Genomic DNA, 19419 nt, shown 5'->3' on the forward strand with positions numbered 1-19419 from the left:
CCTGGAACAAGCATAAGGCTAATCCAGTAAAACCTGAGTTAGCTGAATCAGAGTACCTGCTCTGCTGCATGCTTGTTCAGGGTCTATAGCTAAAAGCAGTGTTGCTCTCCACGGCCTCATGATCTCCGGTAACCCCTGATCACGAGCTTCTTTTCCTGATCACGAGGTCGGATTTCGAATTCATGATCGCCTCTCAAATTTCTAAGTAGAACAGTTGGAACAATGGGATTTTTTTTTTCAAAAAGACCTTATAGTTTTTGAGAAAATCGATTTTAAAGTTTCAAAGGAAAATAGTATACATTTAAATCGGAAAATGACCGTTAATGTATTTACCGCATTTACATGTATACGCTTTTCCTTTGAAACTTTAAAATCAATTTTCTCAAAAACGATATGGTCTTTTTGAAAAAAAAAAAATCCCCTTTGTTCCCACTGTTCTACTTCACATATCCTGCAAGTTTGGTGTTTATATCATGTAAGGGACTTTGCTATTAACTGCTTAAGTCGTCAGTTTTTGGTGGGTTTTTAATCACGAATACTTTTTTCATTTGAAACTTTAAAATTGATTTTCTCAAAAACTATAAGGTCTTTTTGAAAGTTTTTTTTTTAAGTTGTAGCTACTGATCACCTTTATAATCCATGCGATTTTGGTGATTGTAGCATGTATGGGGGCTTTGCTATTATTGTTAACCTCCTGTGCGGTATGCCTGACACTGTGTCGGGCATACCGCTTGCTAGAATTACAAGTCCTCCAGGGAGATTCTAATAGATGTAATGCCCCCACAAGCTTTAGCTAGCACTAAGCTAGCTAGTATAAGTAGCCGGCACCCTCCGATCGCCGCCGATCTCCCGATCCAGCCACTTCATACATTACCCCACCTGGCTCCAGCGATCGGTGCAGCCTTTCTGCACAGCTCCAGTCTCTCTATGGGGAGGATTGCGCATGACATCAGGATCCTCCCCATAGAGAAGACCGGAGCTGTGCGGGGAGGCTGCGCCGATCGCTGGATATAGGCTGGGTAAAGTATAATTGGGGGATCGGCGACAATCAGAGGGTGCCGGCTACTTATGCTAGCTAGCCTAGTGCTAGCTAAATCTTGTGGGGGCATTACATCTATTAGAATCTTCCTGGGGGACTCTAGCTGCAAAACCTCCTGAGCGGCGTAACACTCAGGAGGTTAAAGTCAAATCCGTGATCATGGCCGGGATCACAGACCCTACATGTAATCACGGCTAAAATCCAAGCCGAATTCAGAGCTCCGATTCAAATCCGGATCACGATCACAGCGTATCTGGACTTCGATTTTGCCGTGGCCGAATTTACTCGAATTCTTGATTGGGGGATCCGAGCATCACTGGCTAAAAGTATTAGAGAAACAGGAAAGAGATAAATTCTGGTAAAGCTCCATCACATCTGCGGTGTAGCTGCCTTACACACCCAGTGCCTCAGTCTACTTTGTAGCCTCTTAAAGACCAGGTCAGTCCTAAACCTAATTCAGGCCCCAAACAGTCTGTTACCCTAAGTGCTGTTGTCTCTCCCACTGGTGGTTAGTGAGGGCTTCTCCAACGTGCTGAGTCTGAGTGGCCACTTCGCACTCAAGCATGGTAACCCTTAATAGGCAATAGATTATTTATTGCTGACGACCACTAGGCCAAGGCCCCTCAGGATACCCCCCTAGTGGCAAGAATAACAAGCATCATAATGGGGAGGGGAGAGAGCTGCCTTTCCATCATCAGGCGCCTATAGGCACGTGCCTACAGTGCAATATGGTAAATCCAGCCCTGTATGCAACAGACCACTGGCTTTTCGTTCACAGATGAGCATGGACATACGAACAAAATAGAAACAAAATACGCATTGGAACTATAAAGTATAAACCGACTAGATGTATATAATATAGACTATGATGTAAATTAAGAGGACAGGTTTAAGTGTGTCAGGTCTGCTTTTGTTTCTAACCTGATGTGATTAGTCAATTGCAGATTTTCTTTACGACCTGTCAAGACACTAAAGATAAGCTATACTACACTGAAGCCATTTCCAAATAGGTGCTCACCAGAGAAATCCCCAGTGCAGAATATAATTTAGTCTGTGCTCCCATTTCCCATTACAGATTCAGCCATTTGAACAGTAACAGCATTAAGCCAAGTGGCCTACAAACAAAATGGGCATTCATGAACATTAGATATAGTCAGTAAAAAGCTTTGTAACACACCAAAAGTACATATAAAACCATATTGGAAGGACTCTCTGGGTCGCCCACCCCCCTCCCCCCCCCCCATCAGGCCTGCAAAAAAACAAAAAAAAAAATCACAACGTTTCTTTCAAAAGTCCATTTACTAAGGCCGGACTAAACAGAATGTGATATAGGATAGTTTCTTGTGCTTCTTTACTTTCTTTGTTCCATGATCGGAAAATGTTCTCAATAAACACTTCACTTAAAGAGAATCTGTACTCTGAAATTCTTACAATAAAAAGCATACCATTCTATTCATTATGTGCTCCTGGTCCCCTCTGTGCTGTTTCTGCCATTCTCTGCTGCAAACCTGGCTTGTAATTGCCAGTTTTAGGCAGTGTTTACAAACAAACTAACCAGCTTCTAATAGGCTCAGCTAAGCAGAGTGTGTTAGTCACACAGAGCCTGCAGGGGGTGTGTACAGCTTCTAGCTAATCACAAGCAGCCCTGCACATTCCAGTCTGACTGCCTCAGCCTGACTGTGCCGACTATAGAGAGAAGATTAGATCATATAACAGAGATAACACAGCTACTGTGCAATTAGGAAAAGCTGCAGTAAGCCAGACCACATTAGAAAAGGCATAGGAACTTATAGCATAGAAGAAATAAAGATAAACAATTTGTTACAGAGTCTCTTTAAAGTGACACTGAAGAGAAAAAAAAAAAGTATGATAGAATGAATTGTATGTGTAGTACGGATAATTAATAGAACATTAGTAGCAAAGAAAAGAGTCTCATATTTTTATTTTAAGTTATGTAGCTTTTTTTTTTTCATAAGATTGTATCATTCTCTAATTTTTGCAATGTACAAACTACACTCTGCATTTTAAACTATGAAACAGAGCAGAGCTAATGACCCTTTGACCTCCCCTGCAGTGAAATTGTATCTGAAGTTGTCTTTCACTGTTTCTTTGATGTATAAGTGCTTCAGAAAACAGCACTGATCTCTGACTAAATTAGTCGGAGAGCTCAGAGAAGCTCTTTTGCATAGATAACAAGTGAAGTTTCTTAACTCTTCCTGTACTGGAAACTATATGAGGAACATAGTTTTGCTACTAATGTTCTATTTCTTAGCTGTACTACACATACAATTCATTATATCATAAGTTGATTTCAGATTCAGATTCCCTTTAAAGAATTTCCACAAATAGTCCGCAGGTCCTTCTCTCTGTAGTATCTCCATCAGCCAATTAAAAACATTTATCTGCGAAAGAAGCACAAGTGGTTAAGCTTTCCTCCCATAACTGCAAAGCTTTTAATAATCTCTTCTGACTTACAGATGCATTAGCTGAGGACAGGCAATGCCTAGAAAACTAATGCGCAGCAGTATATTAAATGAGTTAATGTTGCCCAGAACTATCACAAGCCGCACAGTCTTCTTCACATCCACATAAAATACAGTTTGTTATTATAGGTTCTATTGTCATGGGAGATTGTGCTCAGAACACATCAGTAACTGAATGCAGGTTATCTGAATTTCATTGGCCTTTAACTAGAAGTTACTTTCCCCCAGGACAGTGCAGAATTGTCCTACCATGAAAGGTTACCACCTCGGATGCCCCTGCTGCCTTCTATAAATTTCACAATCTGTCAGCTTTAATAATGCACACACAGCTGGGAGAAACACTCACAGACACAATGAATACAAGCTGTCAGGGCAAAACTTTAACAAGTTTCCCCGGAGACTTCACTCAGAGTTGTGCTTTAAATGCTCCCCCACTCTCAGTGGACCACAGAACCCTTACCGGTAAATTTCAACAGTTGTTTTTCATCCCTGTGGCTGTGCTGATTGCTTGTCACACAGGTGTTGCTGTGCCGAGGTTTTAGAACTTTTTATTTTAACTCTGCCATAGGCACGACTGGATTTATGCTTTTTGCGCCCCCAACCAAAGTATTTTGTGGCTCCCCTTTCATGTGCAGTAGTGCCCCTCCCATTCCATGTGCAGCTCCCTCTTCCATGTGTATCATCCATGTGCAGCCCCAGCCCTCCCATTCCATGTGCAGCCCCCTCTTCCATGTGTAACATCCATGTGCAGCACCGGCCCTCCCATTCCATGTGCAGCCCCCTCTTCCATGTGCATCAACCATCTGCAGCCCCCTCTTCCATGTGTAACACCCATGTGCAGCACTACTCCATTCCATGTGCAGCCCCCTCTTCCATGTGTAACATTCATGTGCAGCACTACTCCATTCCATGTGCAGCCCCCTCTTCCATGTGTAACATCCATGTGCAGCACTACTCCATTCCATGTGCAGCCCCCTCTTCCATGTGTAACATCCATGTGCAGCACCCCCCCCCATTCCATGTGCAGCCCCCTCTTCCATGTTTAACATCCATGTGCAGCACTGGCCCTCCCATTCCATGTGCAGCCCCCTCTTCCATGTGTATCATCCATGTAGAGCAGCCCCCCCATTCGATGTGCAGCCCCCTCTTCCATGTGTAACATCCATGTGCAGCACTACCCCATTCCATGTGCAGCCCCCTCTTCCATGTGTAACATCCATGTGCAGCACCCCCCCATTCCATGTACATCCCCCTCTTCCTCCTAACCTGATAAATTAGCAATACTTACCTTCCCTACAGCTGAGCTGTAAAGTAACTACAATCAGGACTGTTTTTAGGCATAGGAAAACCAGGCAGAAGCCTGGGGTAAAACCTGCATGAATAGGCACTAAACAGCTATTGCACTTTATGGGATTCTTCTAAACAACTGCTAGTTCTATTAACAAATGAATGGTAATCATAGGTTCTGCTGACTAGCATAACAAACGTTATGCTGATAGCCTGAATAGTAAACCAATGTTATGACATACTGTATGCTATTAATGTACAAATTAAGATGTAATTATTTCAGATTTGGTCTGTGTTGATTGTTGGAACTCTCCCAGATTTAACGGACAATATTCCAAGCTTTGAACACTCAAGCTGTACATAAACAGTATGATGGTTTTATAAAGTGGGTACACAACTGCAGTTATAGAAAGGGTTTGCTACATGGGCTCAATGAGTTTGGCCCAGTGAGGTGTATCTGTCCTGGGAACAATTTATGCGTCCTTAATGGACTTATTTTTAGAAACAATATAATTTCTGTATGAAACCTATCACATTTTTATTGGTGCCTGCAAAACAAATAAATGTAGACTACGATCTTTATAGTCACAAAATTGGAAGATATTACCCTGTGGTTGCAGAGTGCGCACGACAGGGTCCTATGCATAGCGACACCCCTACCCCCCCCCCCCCTCCCCCACCATATGCCCCTCGCCTAGTTACATACTCCCTGCTGAAATTCTTGCGTTGCCCATTGCCTTACATTCCTTCTGTCACCGATATGTTGCCGCGGAAGACGGCCGGTATGCACTGTTGACTTTGCGGCAGTTTGGTAGCAGATAGGGCGCTTCTGCCGCAACGCAACATGCTAAGTGTGCTAGGCTGTATTGCCTTGCATTGCCGATGCGATACCCTGCGTTAAACAAGGTAATGCAACGCACACTTGCAATGCAAGCGTAAAAGGGGCCTTAAAGAAAGACATTCGTCTTTTCAACAAATTCTACTAAGAATCTGATGAAATGCAAAGTACAAGCAAGCAGTGTGTAACGCCTGTACTGAGGCAAAATCCAGCCAATCATGAAACATCTGTTTGTTTTATTATACTGAGTATGTAAGTAAAATGTACAATCAAAGCTTTTTACATTCACCGTACCGTACGAAGATGTATAATTCAAACTGTTCAATTATTAATGCTGAATTTCGCTAGAAAACTTTTGTACAATAAGTGTAGCCGCTGTGATTTCTTTATACTTTGATATTCTTAACTGTTTTCATACCGCTCAGATACTCGATAAGCATGAGAGGAATAAAACGTTTATCACGATGCATGAAGAAGAGAGCATCAGAATTCTTAGAAAACATATGTAAAGAACAAGCCTGCCGTGCAGAAGTCTCATGAACTATTGCTTTATGGAAACAGGCTTATATAAATCTTAAAACATGACTTGCCTAGGCTAGCCAGCTCCATTAAGGGGATTAGACAGCCCTGAAAGCACTACCACTGTTTCTGTAAATGTTATCAAATATCGTGTTTCAGCTCTATAAGTATTTTGTTTATCAGATCAGTAAAGAAGAAAGGTAGAATCCGGGCACCATGAAGAACCTCGCTTCCTCAGGGTCTCTGAGGAAGCGAGCAAGTTTGCTTGTGAAACGGCTGTCAGACCAGCCCTATACACCTGTATCTGTCTGTATTTGGGGATGCAATAAAGTGTGGAAACTGCAGTTCATGGTGCCCGGATTCTACCTTTCTTCTGTACTGATCTGATGTACTTGGAATCATCCGGAGGCACATTGAATCATCCACCAACCCCCATTCCATTTGCCATCAGCAACTAGTGCCGATTCCTTTGCTCTCCAAGCTCTCTCAGTATTTTGTTTATGTTTACTTATTCTATTTAGTTTTGTGATTTTACAGCTGGATTAGATGGGCTTCTTCAGGTGCCGCAATTAGCCAATGCTAAACACTTTTCTGCAACCGAGTAAAAAAAATTTGGCACCAGATCCTGTCATTCCGTTTTGAGCCCCATAGGGGCTGAGGCACCTAAACAGCCAAGAAACAGCGTGAGAGACAACTTGAGATAAGGTTTTACTGCAGGGAAGTTCAAAGGATCATTGTTTCTGGTTGGTTTTATAGCTTAAAATACAGTGTTGCTTAAAACTGCAATTGTGACAGTTTGATGCAATGTTATAAAAAAAAATCTCTATATTGCTATAGCTATATAATGCTATATAACCCTATAGCTGTATAAAGCTATATATATAGCTATGTATCACCGGTGGGTGGGAGAGCAGGGGGGCCCCCCAACAGATACCCCGGAACAAAAATTGGCATTAAGGGACCTTTTTTGCAGCTGTTATAGTCAGGGTGTGAATCCCCAATCGGTCGGAGCTCCACATTATGGCTATCCCAGCCTGCATGGGGGACAAGGGGTTAAAAAGTTTCAGGAGGGGGGACCCCACATAATTTAAAAAAATGTTTTCCCACACTCTAAACATAAAAAAAAATAAAAAAAAAAAATGGGAAAATAGGAAAAAAATGCCAGGGATCTTCATACAGCCATATTGCGGCTGTATAGCGATCCCTGGCCAAAGCGTTGCGGCTGCGTATGGACCCCCTGGAAACCCCCAGGAAATTTATTGCTCTTTTTTTTGATACATGTAAAATTACACTACCGTTAGGTTTGCTACTAAAAGTGACATTTACCGCATTTAAAAGTATACTTTTTTCCTTCGAAAATTTTAATTCGATTTTCTCAAAAACTATAAGGTCTTTTTTGAAAAAAAATGTGAAAAGTTTTTTCCTCTTATTCCCAATGATCTCCTTAACATATCCTGCAAATGTAGGGGTTCTAGCATTTAACCTATTTTGGTTCCTGGACGTAGAAACTACGTCCAGGAACCATGCGCGCTGACGCTCGCTCCCGCGGCCGATCGCACGCGTGCACGCGCACTCCCGGCTGCGGATTCGGGAGCGCGCGTTAGTGCGCATGGTTCCTGGACGTAGTGCGCGCGCACTCCCGGCCGCGGATTCGGTAGCCACGGAATCAATGTATCGGGCTATGGTGCCCGATCACTGATTCCTCTCTCCCGCTGAAAAAGCGACAGCTTCTCTCGGAAGCTGTGCTTTTTCTGGCTGTTCCCTCCCCGAAGCGTCACTCTAACCGTGTGTTACGCTTAGAGTGACGTCATGTAAACAAACTCATGGCCGCCATCTTGTGGCCAAAAAGTAATACTACAACTGAAAGTAAAAAAAAAATAAAAATTAACACACATTTACATTATAAATCTATTGTTTTCCTCCCACCCTCCCAAAACTACCCAAATAAAATGTTTACTATAAAAAAAAAAAAAACATTACAATAAAAAAAAAAAAACATGTAAATATTTACCTAAGGGTCTAAACTTTTTAAATATCAATGTAAAGATGAAATATTTCTATATTTTTTTTATTTTAAACTTGTAAATAGCGATAGATGCAAAATGGAAAAAATGCACCTTTATTTCCAAATAAAATATTGTCGTCATACATTGTGATAGGGACATAATTTTAACGGTGTAATAACCGGGACATATGGGCAAATACAATACGTGAGTTTTAATTATGGAGGCATGTATTATTTTAAAACTATAATGGCTGAAAACTGAGAAATAATTAATTTTTCAATTTTTTTCTTATTCTTCCTGTTAAAATGCATTTACAGTAAAGTGGCTCTTAGCAAAATGTACCCCCCCCCCCCCCAAAGAAAGCCTAATTGGTGGCGGAAAAAACAAGATATAGATCAGTTCATTGTGATAAGTAGTGATAAAGTTATAGGCTAATGAATGGGAGGTGAACATTTCTCACGTGAAAATGACGGAACGCGAATGGGTTAAGGAGGATTTGCTATCAACCGTTAAATTCGGCAGGTTTTTCCTTTGAAATTTTAAAATCGATTTTCTCAAAAACTATAAAGTCTTTTTGAAAAACATTTTTTTTTTGCTCTTGTGGCCACTGGGGGCCCCTACAGGCTCTGGGGCCTTGGGGCAATTGCCTCCTTTGCCTCTATGGTAGCGCCGGCCCTGCTACAAGTATGACTATCAGCTGAGGGGTCGTTTAGAACCTTATTAATCAGAGCCTTACATTTGAATGTAAGCTTTTAAACTGTACACGTACACTATTATACAGTATAAAAGCTTGTGCTATAAACAATACATTGATGTAAACTTGTATTAGCACGTTATATAAAGCCTTTGTTTAAATTAAAAAAAAACTCTGCTAGTTAGAAGACCATAAGAAGTGATTAATGACAAATGGTGAGAGCCGGGTCATATATGGCTTTATCACCACTCACAGAATATGGCCTTCACTGCTAGGAAAAGCCAATCAGCATATGAATGGAGATACTCTGCAGTGATAAGTGTGACAGTGCCCAAGGGACTAATCCATATAATAACCCCTTGAGTCAATAGTCTACTTCAGAATGGGTCAGTGTGTAGTGAGATCACAGTAAGTAACAGTCACACATGGGAATGAATGCAGATCCAAACACAGGGACATCCATCAGTGTTACACACACACCTGACTGGAGCCTTTAATTTTCTATTGATTCCTCTCTTAATCCCAGCGCCTCTCACACTGTATGTAATTCAGCATGATCCTTAGTATAGGAGCGGTATTATTTTCCGAAGTGGTGGCACAATCCTCTTTCATTGAGGAAGGAGAAACTGTTTACGTTATTGAGATTTGTTATGTACAAAGAGTAAAAATCCAGCTAACCATTTATAGACCTTTATTTGCCTTTGTTTTCTGTTTCTATTTCTCCTCCTCTGTTTATAATTCTCCCCTTTTCTTTATGTATGTTTTTCCTCCCTTTGTCCACTTCCTTCCCTACTGTCCCCTCCTCTTTGTCTCCCTCACATCCTGTTCCTTCTCTTTCTCTCCCTGATGCTCTCTCTTGCTTATGTCTCTTTTCTCTCTCCAGCCATCTCTCTCTAGATTTGTGTTCACTTCAGATTTTCTCACTTTAGATGATCTCTGATCATCTTAAACAAAAACCTGTGTGTGTCCGGGTGTTCCCCGACATCGCTGGTCTCTTTTTCAGAGATGCAGCGGTACAGACTGATTGCTGTCATCTAGCCACTAATGTTTCTGTAGGAACCTCTAATGAAGTTTCTGTAACAAGGTACCACTTGCTCTCTTCCCTCTTAGGTGTTTTCACAATAATTGCTGGGTAGCAACCTGGGTGTGTGAATACTCTACTCTATTGTTATGACTACCCCACTGTACACATTTACTACAAAATAAATGGTTATCTGCCTGTCCTGATGTTTTTCCTGGTGGTCTACATCTCTTTCCTGCTGCCCAAGGAGGAAGTTGAGGCAAGGAAGAGGAGGGGACTGCAGCATGGAAATTTACTCTGCAAATGGGAAAGGAAAGCTGCAAACAGGGCACTACAGACTGTGGAGGAGGCTGCTGTACTTCGATAATAGGGCTGGTGCTGGTGCTGCACTCAGAAGGAGGGTCTGTTCTACACTATTTATTGTCCAGCACTGCTTAATATGTTGGTACTTTATAAATACAATAAATAATAAAAATACACTAAAAGGAGCAGCAAATGGAAGAGGGGTAACTTCTAAAGAGCATTGGCCTAGGGTGGCAAAAATCTGTCTCTTCTCACTCTCTCTTATCTCTCTTTTCCTGCCTCCTTCTCATTGTCTGTTGCCCTGATTTGATAGGGTTGGAACTTGCAGGCCTACAGGTCTGTTGATAATGACCATGCAGGATCCTTTTCCTAATTTATTAAACGTGAGTGTGACACTAATGCTAAATGTGGGTGAATCTCAAAAATGTGCTGACAACAAATAATGCAAACATAATCCAGTTGACTTACCGTATACATACTTCTATGCATGTTATCTACCGCAGATGGCCCCAGGATGATTTTTTTTTAATGAAATGTGATTTATATGCTTAAGCTAGCACTTGGCTAGCTAACTATTCCCCTCAAGTTTCGGCGCTCTCCACCAATCGGGGGATATCGCCGCCGTAATACGTACCCCCCAGGGATCCCGCCATGGTGCAGCCTGCCAATCAGCTCCAGGCTTCGCTATGGGGAGGATCGGGACTGCGCATGACGTCATGACGTCAGACTTCATGTCCAATAGTCGCCATAGCGAAGCCACAGTGAAGCTGAATGGTGAAGCTGCGGCTCTCGTGGGATCGAGGCAGCGATCAGGGATTTAGTTCGGTCCGGCGGGGCTTGGGGGGCATAGTTAGCTAGCGAAATGCTAGCTTAAGCATATAAATTACATTTTATAAAAAAAAATCCTCCCTCGGACGCAGCCTCTGAAACTGCGTACCGCCAGGGAGGTTAAGTGTATCTGTTTACTTTTGCTTTGTGAATGAAATGTCAGCGTCCTGATAACACTGGCTTTTCATTCGTCACAGGCACTGTGATTGGGTTTGGGAACCAGCTGTTCCCTTTCACTGATCACAGCGGAAACAAATGACAGCGGCACAGCAATTGGGAATGGCTAGGCAAACAGATACGTGTATTTACGCCCCTTTCATGAAGCATTGTGCAGGGGGGCATAGATACACTGTACAGCGGTGCTGTACAGGTTAAAATGGTACTAACGTTCCCTACTCTTATCTCCCCTTATACCAAGCCTCTGTGTTTATATTTGTACAGCATCATGGGAAATTGTTGCAATATTAAAACCATTAATAAAAGCAATCACATAATAATAAAAATGTAATTTACAAGCCATGAAAGTAAAATAAAGAAAATAAATCCTCTGTCTAATGTAAGCAGTGACCAAGCACAGGGTAGGTTAATGCTGTCTGACCATTAATCTCATGGGCATCACTATCACTTAAAGTCGCCATTATTTCCCATTTGTTGGTGTCTGGCTGGAAGGAGGCAATTTTACTGAGTGAAGTCATCTTGTTATAGAGTCATTTCATTAGAGAGAAGATTCTGCATGTGTTTGGAAACAATGGGTCAAGCTATCCTATAAATCAATATAACTTCCCGTAGAGAAGCCCTCTATCTTATTAGTTAATTAGCTGAGTACATGTCTCTAAATAAAACAGGAGAAAGACAGTTTATATGCAGATATACCACTTATACCTAATGTACACATATAACATACACCTAGCAGTTGGCTGATGGTGTAATGGTTAAGGGCTCTGCCTCTGACACAGGAGACCAGGGTTCGAATCTCGGCACTGCCTGTTCAGTAAGCCAGCACTAATTCAGTAGGAGACCTTTGACAAGTCTCCCTTACACTGCTACTGCCAATAGAGCGCGCCCTAGTGGCTGCTGCTCTGCTCTGGCGCTTTGAGTCCGCAAGGAGAAAAGCGCAATATAAATATTATTTGTCTTGTCTTGTCTAACATACCCATAAGACACATACAGATATTCCCATACAGTTACTGTAAAATGGAAAATGCTTGGTTTGATCACAGTATTTTTTTCCCCAGGGAAAAATGAGTGCAAGATGTTTCTCCTTGGCATGAATGGTTAAAATAAATTCAGCAAGCCACTGATCACTCCTCAGCTAGGAAATTGATCTGGTTGAGCCCACAGTTGCCTGTCTTGATTGGAGTTCAGTAAAAATTTTACAGAGAATTGATCAGGTCGCTACTCTGGCTTACGTTGTACCATTTGATGCGGTCAGCGATCGTCCATTGCAGCTTGATGGAAATTTACCATAGGCCCATATGCAATTCACTTTTTTCTCCTGAGTTATCTCCTAGAAGATAATTTTCATATTCTCATTAAAATAACTTTTAAGCATTTTACAATTGAAAAATATTTTTCTTTTATTTTTGTTTTTGCTCTCTGATTTTTACCTCTTTTGGTTTTTTTTGTGTGCAAGTTTTTTATACAATTTTTTTATATTGCAATTTTTTTGTGCATACTAACGAACTTTATTTACATAGAAGGTATCTGACTAACTTTAAAACCATACGCAATATTTTTTTTTCGTACAAAACTGTCATTTTTCTGCATTTCCATTGGCTGTCTGCCAATACACACAATTTGCACATCGCACGTAGAAAAAAAACAACACCGCTACATGATTTAAAGAGACTTTGTAACAAAATTTTCAGCCTTATTTCTTCTATCTTATAAGTTTATATACCTGTTCTAATGTGGTCTGGCTTACTGCAGCCTTTCCTAGTTGCACAGTGGCTGTATTACCTCTGTTTTATAATATAATCTTCTTTCCTTTGTTTGCTTTGTTGGCTCAGCCAGGAATGTGCTGCTCTGCTGTGATAGTTAGAAGTTATACACACCCTCTCCACGCCCCCTCCAGGCTCTCTACGAGTCACAGACTGAGCTTCACTCAGCCTATCACATGCTGGTTAGCAGCCATGTTTTTTGTTTGTAAACACTGCCTAAAAGAAGGGCCCAGGAGAACATAATAAATAGAATGGTATGCTTTTTATTGTAAGAATTGTACAGATTCTCTTTAAGAATGTAAAAAATGGCAAAACACACAAAAAACAGACAAATGTGAGACAAATGGGATGCATCTGAAATACATAAAATGCAACAAACTCGCAATAAGACACAATGCATACGAACGTGAACAGGGTTTTAGTGTTGCGTGTATTTCTTGCTTGCTGTACATTGAAATTGTACGTAGTTATTGTACAGTATATAGAATATCTAACTGTACGATACCATGGAAGATGATGATGCTATGTAAAGTAATAATAATAAGCCCTAGTATTTTCAGAATGTTCTATCTTTTTACCTCCATTTGAGCTAAGTACACCCCAATGAGGATAAGTAAAAAATGTATTTTATTAAAAAATATTTTACTTGTGTATTTATTAACAGACGTCCGTGAGGATGGAAATAAAAAACTAATTAGAACCTGTGTCAGACTTTGTTGTTGTGCATGGAACCGGGAAAGACAGCTGCTGTAGTTGGCACTAGTAACGCTATCTGATAGCTCACAAGCCACTGAGAAGCTTTGCCAATAGTTTTAAGATTAGGATAAAAGAGTAAACGTAGCCATACATCTAGCGCTGATGAGCAGATTCCACCAAGAGAAAAATCTCTTTCTGATCAAATCTGATGGCTGCCCATACATCGCAGGACCGATTCCTGATCAATTTCAGCATGAAATCTCTCAGGAATCATCCTTGTCTGCCGCATAATGTAATGTAATAATCACGTTATATATAAATGTACACACGGGGGCACATTTATACATGGGGCGGGGGGGGGGGGGGGTCAGCGCCGGGGGTTTCGTTACGTTCGTTGCTCATCCAGATATTAATCGTCATTACTTGTTGGCCTTGCATCTTGCAACATGTTCGATTGATACATGCAACCAATTTTTGCCCAAAATTGGTTGTGTCGTAAATTAGGCATGCTCTTGGCGTCACCAATTTTCATCCAATACGATAATAATTATTGAAAAGTGTAGTTGATCAAGTGAAGAGATATATGGCCACCTTTAGGGCTTGTTCACACTAAGGGGATTTTCTGCTTTTTTCTTAAGCGCCAGCGAGTTTCAAAATCGCCCTAAAAGCGCCTGTGCAATGATTCCTTATGAGAGTCTTCACATCTGAGCGCTTTGATTCCGATCTGCTCACCAAATCGCTGCCTGTACCATTTCTGCACCGATTTGCAACAATGGAATGTATAGGGAAATCGCAAAACGCTTGTCAAAGCGCTTTGTATAGTGATTTCCCCAGCGCTTTTAAGAATTAATACATTGTATTTATTCTTTTCCAGGTCAAAGTGTTCTCTTCCTGACCTGCGTCAGGAAGTGAAAACACAAATTGCTCTGCAAAAGCGCTTTACAAAAAAAATCGCAATGTGCAGGTAAGCGCCGGAAGGCGCTAAAAATAATCGCGCACAAAATTGCAAATCACTGGCATCAGCGATTGTGATTTTAGATGTGAACAAGCCCTTACTGTGTGCACAAAAGAACGTTCAGAAAGTTCATAGCCAGGTACAGGTCATCAGTATAGTACCATCAACACTCTTCAATCTTTACATCTAAACATAAAAAAATAGACCCTTTGGATGGACCTCACTGAAAGCCCACATAATCGAATCCCTCGAATGTCACTGTGTTATATACATATCAGCAGCCCTAAAAAATATTGGTGTGTTAGTAATTACAAGTCGTTTCTGGCATTTCAGATCATTTCAAGTTATTTCCAGTGTCATTTGATTGTTGAACATAGCACTGTTATCAGCATTCTTGAACCTGCAAGCTTGACAAAAAGGGTATTACCAAAGTGGTGCCGAACCTTCATCGTTTGATTCCTCTATTGGCTCTGAGGGGTAACAGAGCTGGGTTTGTCTGGCTCTGGACCATTTGGGTGCTCCCTTACCTGGTTATATTAGACACTAGCTGGTCGCCCGGCGTTGCCCGGGTATGTAATTGGCTAGTGTTAGCTCTGTCCACTTTTTCTAATCCTAACACAAAGTTTGCTTTCTTAAAGCAGAAAGAATTTGCGATAATTCAGGTTGGAGTGAGCTTGAGATGTCTCCTAGTGCATCACTGCTGAATATATGCAAATTAACCATTGTACCCTTAAAAGCTAAACACACCTCCAGAACCACTGGAATGCAATGATGTGTCAGCTTGTTAGTTTGTACAGAGCCATAATAATCCAACATGCATACAGACGGTTTGGATTGTTTGATCCTCATCAGTGCATGGCATAGATTAATTTGGCTCTAAGCAGTAGGGCTTGTAACACCGAGAGGTGCAGACTAACCAGCGAACTCATGGTGACCCAGAACTCATTGGAGTGTGTAAGGGACTACAATGGTCCTAAAAGCCCCATTACTAAGATGTTAAGAAAAACAAAAGTTTGCTTTCTTAAAACAGAAAGAATTTGCGATAATTCAGGTTGGAGTGAGCTTGAGATGTCTCCCAGTGCATCACTGCTGAATATATGCAAATTAACCATTGTACCCTTAGAAGCTAAACACACCTCCAGTGTAACAGTGTAAGAATGGCTGCAGTTTACATTTTCCAGTGAAATTTGTATTTGTCTCTTTTTGGTTATGGGAATATAAAGTATCCTATACTTTATTCCAGGTAATGTACTATGTGTGTGCCAAATTTCATTCAAATCCGTTCAGCCGTTTTTGCGTGATCGAGTAACAAAACATCCAAACATCCAAACATCCGAACTTTCCCATTTATTATATTAGTAGGATTGGCCTACCAGCCCATCTTAATGGGAAACTAAAGCGAGGATGCCATATTTATTTCCTTTTAAGTAATACCAGTTGCCTGGATTTCCTGCTAATCTCTTTAGCTGCAATAGTGTCTCAATCACACATATGAAACGAGCATGCAGCTAATTCAGTCAGACTTCAGTCAGAGCACCTGATCTGCATGCTTGTTCAGGGTCCATAGCTTAAAGTATTAAAGGTAGAGGATCAGCAAGACAGCCAGGTAATATGCATTGTTTAAAAGGAAATAAATATGTCAGCCTCTGTATCCCTCTCGCTTTAGGTTTCCTTTAACACTGACCTAACAAAGACACAGTGAGACATTTTTTGCTATCCTATTTGCTCTATGCGCTTCAGCAGCAATTGAACATGCTACATAAATTATTCACTAAACATTTGTTTGTAGTGTTTTCATGAGCTAGTTAGCTCTACGAGGCTTTTTATAAACAGCTGTTCTGAGATTTACTTCTAACACGTTTTTTTTCTTGGTTATATTGCAGATGAATACTTCACCTATCCTATAATACATCATCTGTAACAACAGAGGTGCCGAAATCCACCAAACCAGATCTGTGCTGCCAGTTATAGAAATTTTAGTTATTGTACACTATGGAAGACACTTACAGAGACAGGACTTCTCTAGTAAAAGGTGCTAAGGACATAGCTAAAGAGGCCAAGAGACACACCTCCAAACCCTCACACAGAGGAAGGGAAGTAGAGCATGATGGGTATTCCCATAGGACCCAAGACCAATACCAAGATGAAGAGGAATATTACACACAAGGCAACTATAACGAAGAACTCAATGAAGATGAAGGCTCAAGTGAAGCAACAGAAGGCCACGATGAAGATGATGAGATATATGATGGAGAGTACCAAGGAATACCCGGGCAGGGAAAAGATGGCATGGTTGCTCTAGGCCAGCCAATACCTGATGAATATAAAGCCCGCCATGAGCTGGAAAGTGAAAGGAAAGCTGATGAAGAGGAGCTAGCACAGCAATACGAACTCATTATCCAAGAATGTGGACATGGTCGCTTCCAGTGGACTCTTTTCTTTGTGCTTGGCATGGCTCTTATGGCTGACGGAGTGGAAGTGTTTGTAGTTGGATTTGTGCTGCCCAGCGCAGAGACGGATATGTGTATACCAGACTCAAGTTCTGGATGGCTTGGTAAGTGAAATATATCAATAACTTTTTTTTAAAGTAAATATGGTTTTCATTGCATACACTTCATGACCATTTTACATTTCATAGCTAATATTAAAGAGTTATGTATATTGCATTACAGTTTACCCGGCTAGGTCATGGTAAAACAGATCCTTTGCAAGAGACTAAAAGGACCCTAAAATCCCTGTGCTAAAAAAGTTGTACTAACTGCTAAATATAAATATGCCTTCTTAAAGGGGCACTATGGCAAAAAAAAAATTTAAAATATGTGCAAACTTATACAAATAAGAAGTCATTTTTTTCCAGTGTAAAATGAGCCATAAATTACTTTTCTCCTGTGTTGCTGTCACGTACAGTAGGTAGTAGAAATCTGACAGAAGCGACAGGTTTTGCACTAGTTCATCTCTTCATAGGGGATTCTCAGGGATTTATTTATTTTCAAAAGCATTTAGTGAATGGCGGTTGCTCTGTCCAACTGCCAAAAAACTGTGTAGCGAGCAGGGAAGCTGGCCAGCATCATTGTTTATTTCCTTTTTAGGGAATATCTTTATAAAGCATAAAAGCCTTGCTGAGAATCCCCTATAAAGAGATGGACTAGTCCAAAACCTGTCAGTTCTGTCAGATTTCTACTACCTACTGTAAGTGACAGCAGCATAGGAGAAAAGTAATGTATGGCTCATTTTACTCTGGAAAAAAAACTTACATCTTATGTCACAGACCGCGAGCCGGTCTGCGGGTGGGGTAAATCGACCAGCGTCAGAAATCCTCTTACACGGTCATTTGTTCATCACGAAGGGTAACCCGCATTCGCAATTTGATGAACTGACTCGCGAAGGGAGCGTTCTGATACCAACCGAATCACTCCACACACATATACAATTCAAAGATCTGCCACCAAGCGAGTTACACAGCCCGCTACTGTAATTTTACTAGGACTTCGAGAACACTTTAGTAACCCCTAGCAGTATGCAAGAATCTGGGCCAGATCGTTATGTCTGGGCCGGGTTCTCGCATACGGGTTATAAATGTATACTTCTATTAAACACAGGGTAGCGAGTTCAGGAGAATAGGTACGATTGTGTATGTTCAGCAACAGGTCATAACCGCTAAACGATTTTTAAACGTTTAATAACACAAATGCATTACATACAGTTATATACACCTATTAACATATAAAACACAGAGCTTAAAAATAAAAGGAATAAAACAGAAAGTTCTTACTTAGTTAGCTGAGCAGTCCATTTGAATCATGAAGAAAATAGTCCAGTTTAAACGTAGGCATTCAGCTTAAAAGTCCTTTGTACACAACATGCGCCCGGTTCTTCCGTGAGCACATGTCTGGACTTCCCTAGTCGATGTAAATTGAAGAACTGGGTGGAGTTCCTTGCAAACGCTTTTTACTGACCAGAGTTTTGGGGCGGTCACTACCTGGAAAGTAGGTGTGTTGGAGGCAGGGTTACCTCCTGGCAAGTCAGGTTACCACCCACAGACTTGGAGCAAGGAATGTACCAATTATTAATAATTTGTGTAATTCCGCCCCAGATGGGTGCATCGCAGATCCGAGACCATATTCATAAGCAGCATGCAACTCTGTATTAAATGAGACTATACACGCCTAGTCTAACGAATTTGCTCTACGCATGCCGGATAAAGCGGTTTCTCAATTGATTCCTGATAGCTAGAGAATGATAATTCATGTGAATTATAGACCTGTTTCCTAGGTATCAGGAAATGTAATTTTGGTCTTGCTGTGACAAACCTATTTTGAATTATTAATAAGTTAACGTTCCCTTTGTGTGAAGCTATACGCTTGGAGGGAAATTTTGAATCTCAACCAGTTTGAGCTGGTTTTCCTTTTGGGGAAAGATGAGCTATGTACCAAATGGCTTCTCGGCAGGGGAGCTAGCCACGTGTGAATTCTGTCCTGACCTGAACAGGATGTGGGGGAGGTTACTGTACTCAGTAAGAGAGAGGGAAATTGACATCTATTGTGCATTTACCCAAGACTGACAGGGACTGCGCACGACTATTGCGAAAATCGTTGGCGTTTACGCGCACGACTTTCGCAATATCCGTCACATCTCTCCCCTACCAGACGGACGCACCGAGTGGGTCTGCATGACCCGCTCTACGCGGCGCTTAGCTACTGAACGGGTTCTCGACTTCTTATCTGACTGCCCGTTAGACAACTCACCAGAAGCGTAAGGCCTCATGGTCCGGTGTGTCCCAGTGTCCGCTTTGCGGACGGTGCGATGCACA

The 19419-nt window shown here is 41.3% G+C and overlaps 1 protein-coding gene across 1 annotated transcript in view; it reads left to right on the forward strand.

The window, feature by feature from the left end:
* SV2C (synaptic vesicle glycoprotein 2C) overlaps nucleotides 1-19419 on the forward strand; it is a 286032-nt gene that overhangs the window by 72357 nt on the left and 194256 nt on the right. The window contains exon 2 of the mRNA XM_068248808.1: nucleotides 16493-17163. Coding sequence (XP_068104909.1) covers nucleotides 16602-17163 — 562 coding nt within the window. The 5' untranslated portion in view covers nucleotides 16493-16601. The remainder of the gene's footprint in view (nucleotides 1-16492; nucleotides 17164-19419) is intronic.

Source organism: Hyperolius riggenbachi, chromosome 1 (assembly GCF_040937935.1).
Source record: "Hyperolius riggenbachi isolate aHypRig1 chromosome 1, aHypRig1.pri, whole genome shotgun sequence".
In the NCBI taxonomy this organism is placed as follows: Eukaryota; Metazoa; Chordata; class Amphibia; order Anura; family Hyperoliidae; genus Hyperolius; species Hyperolius riggenbachi.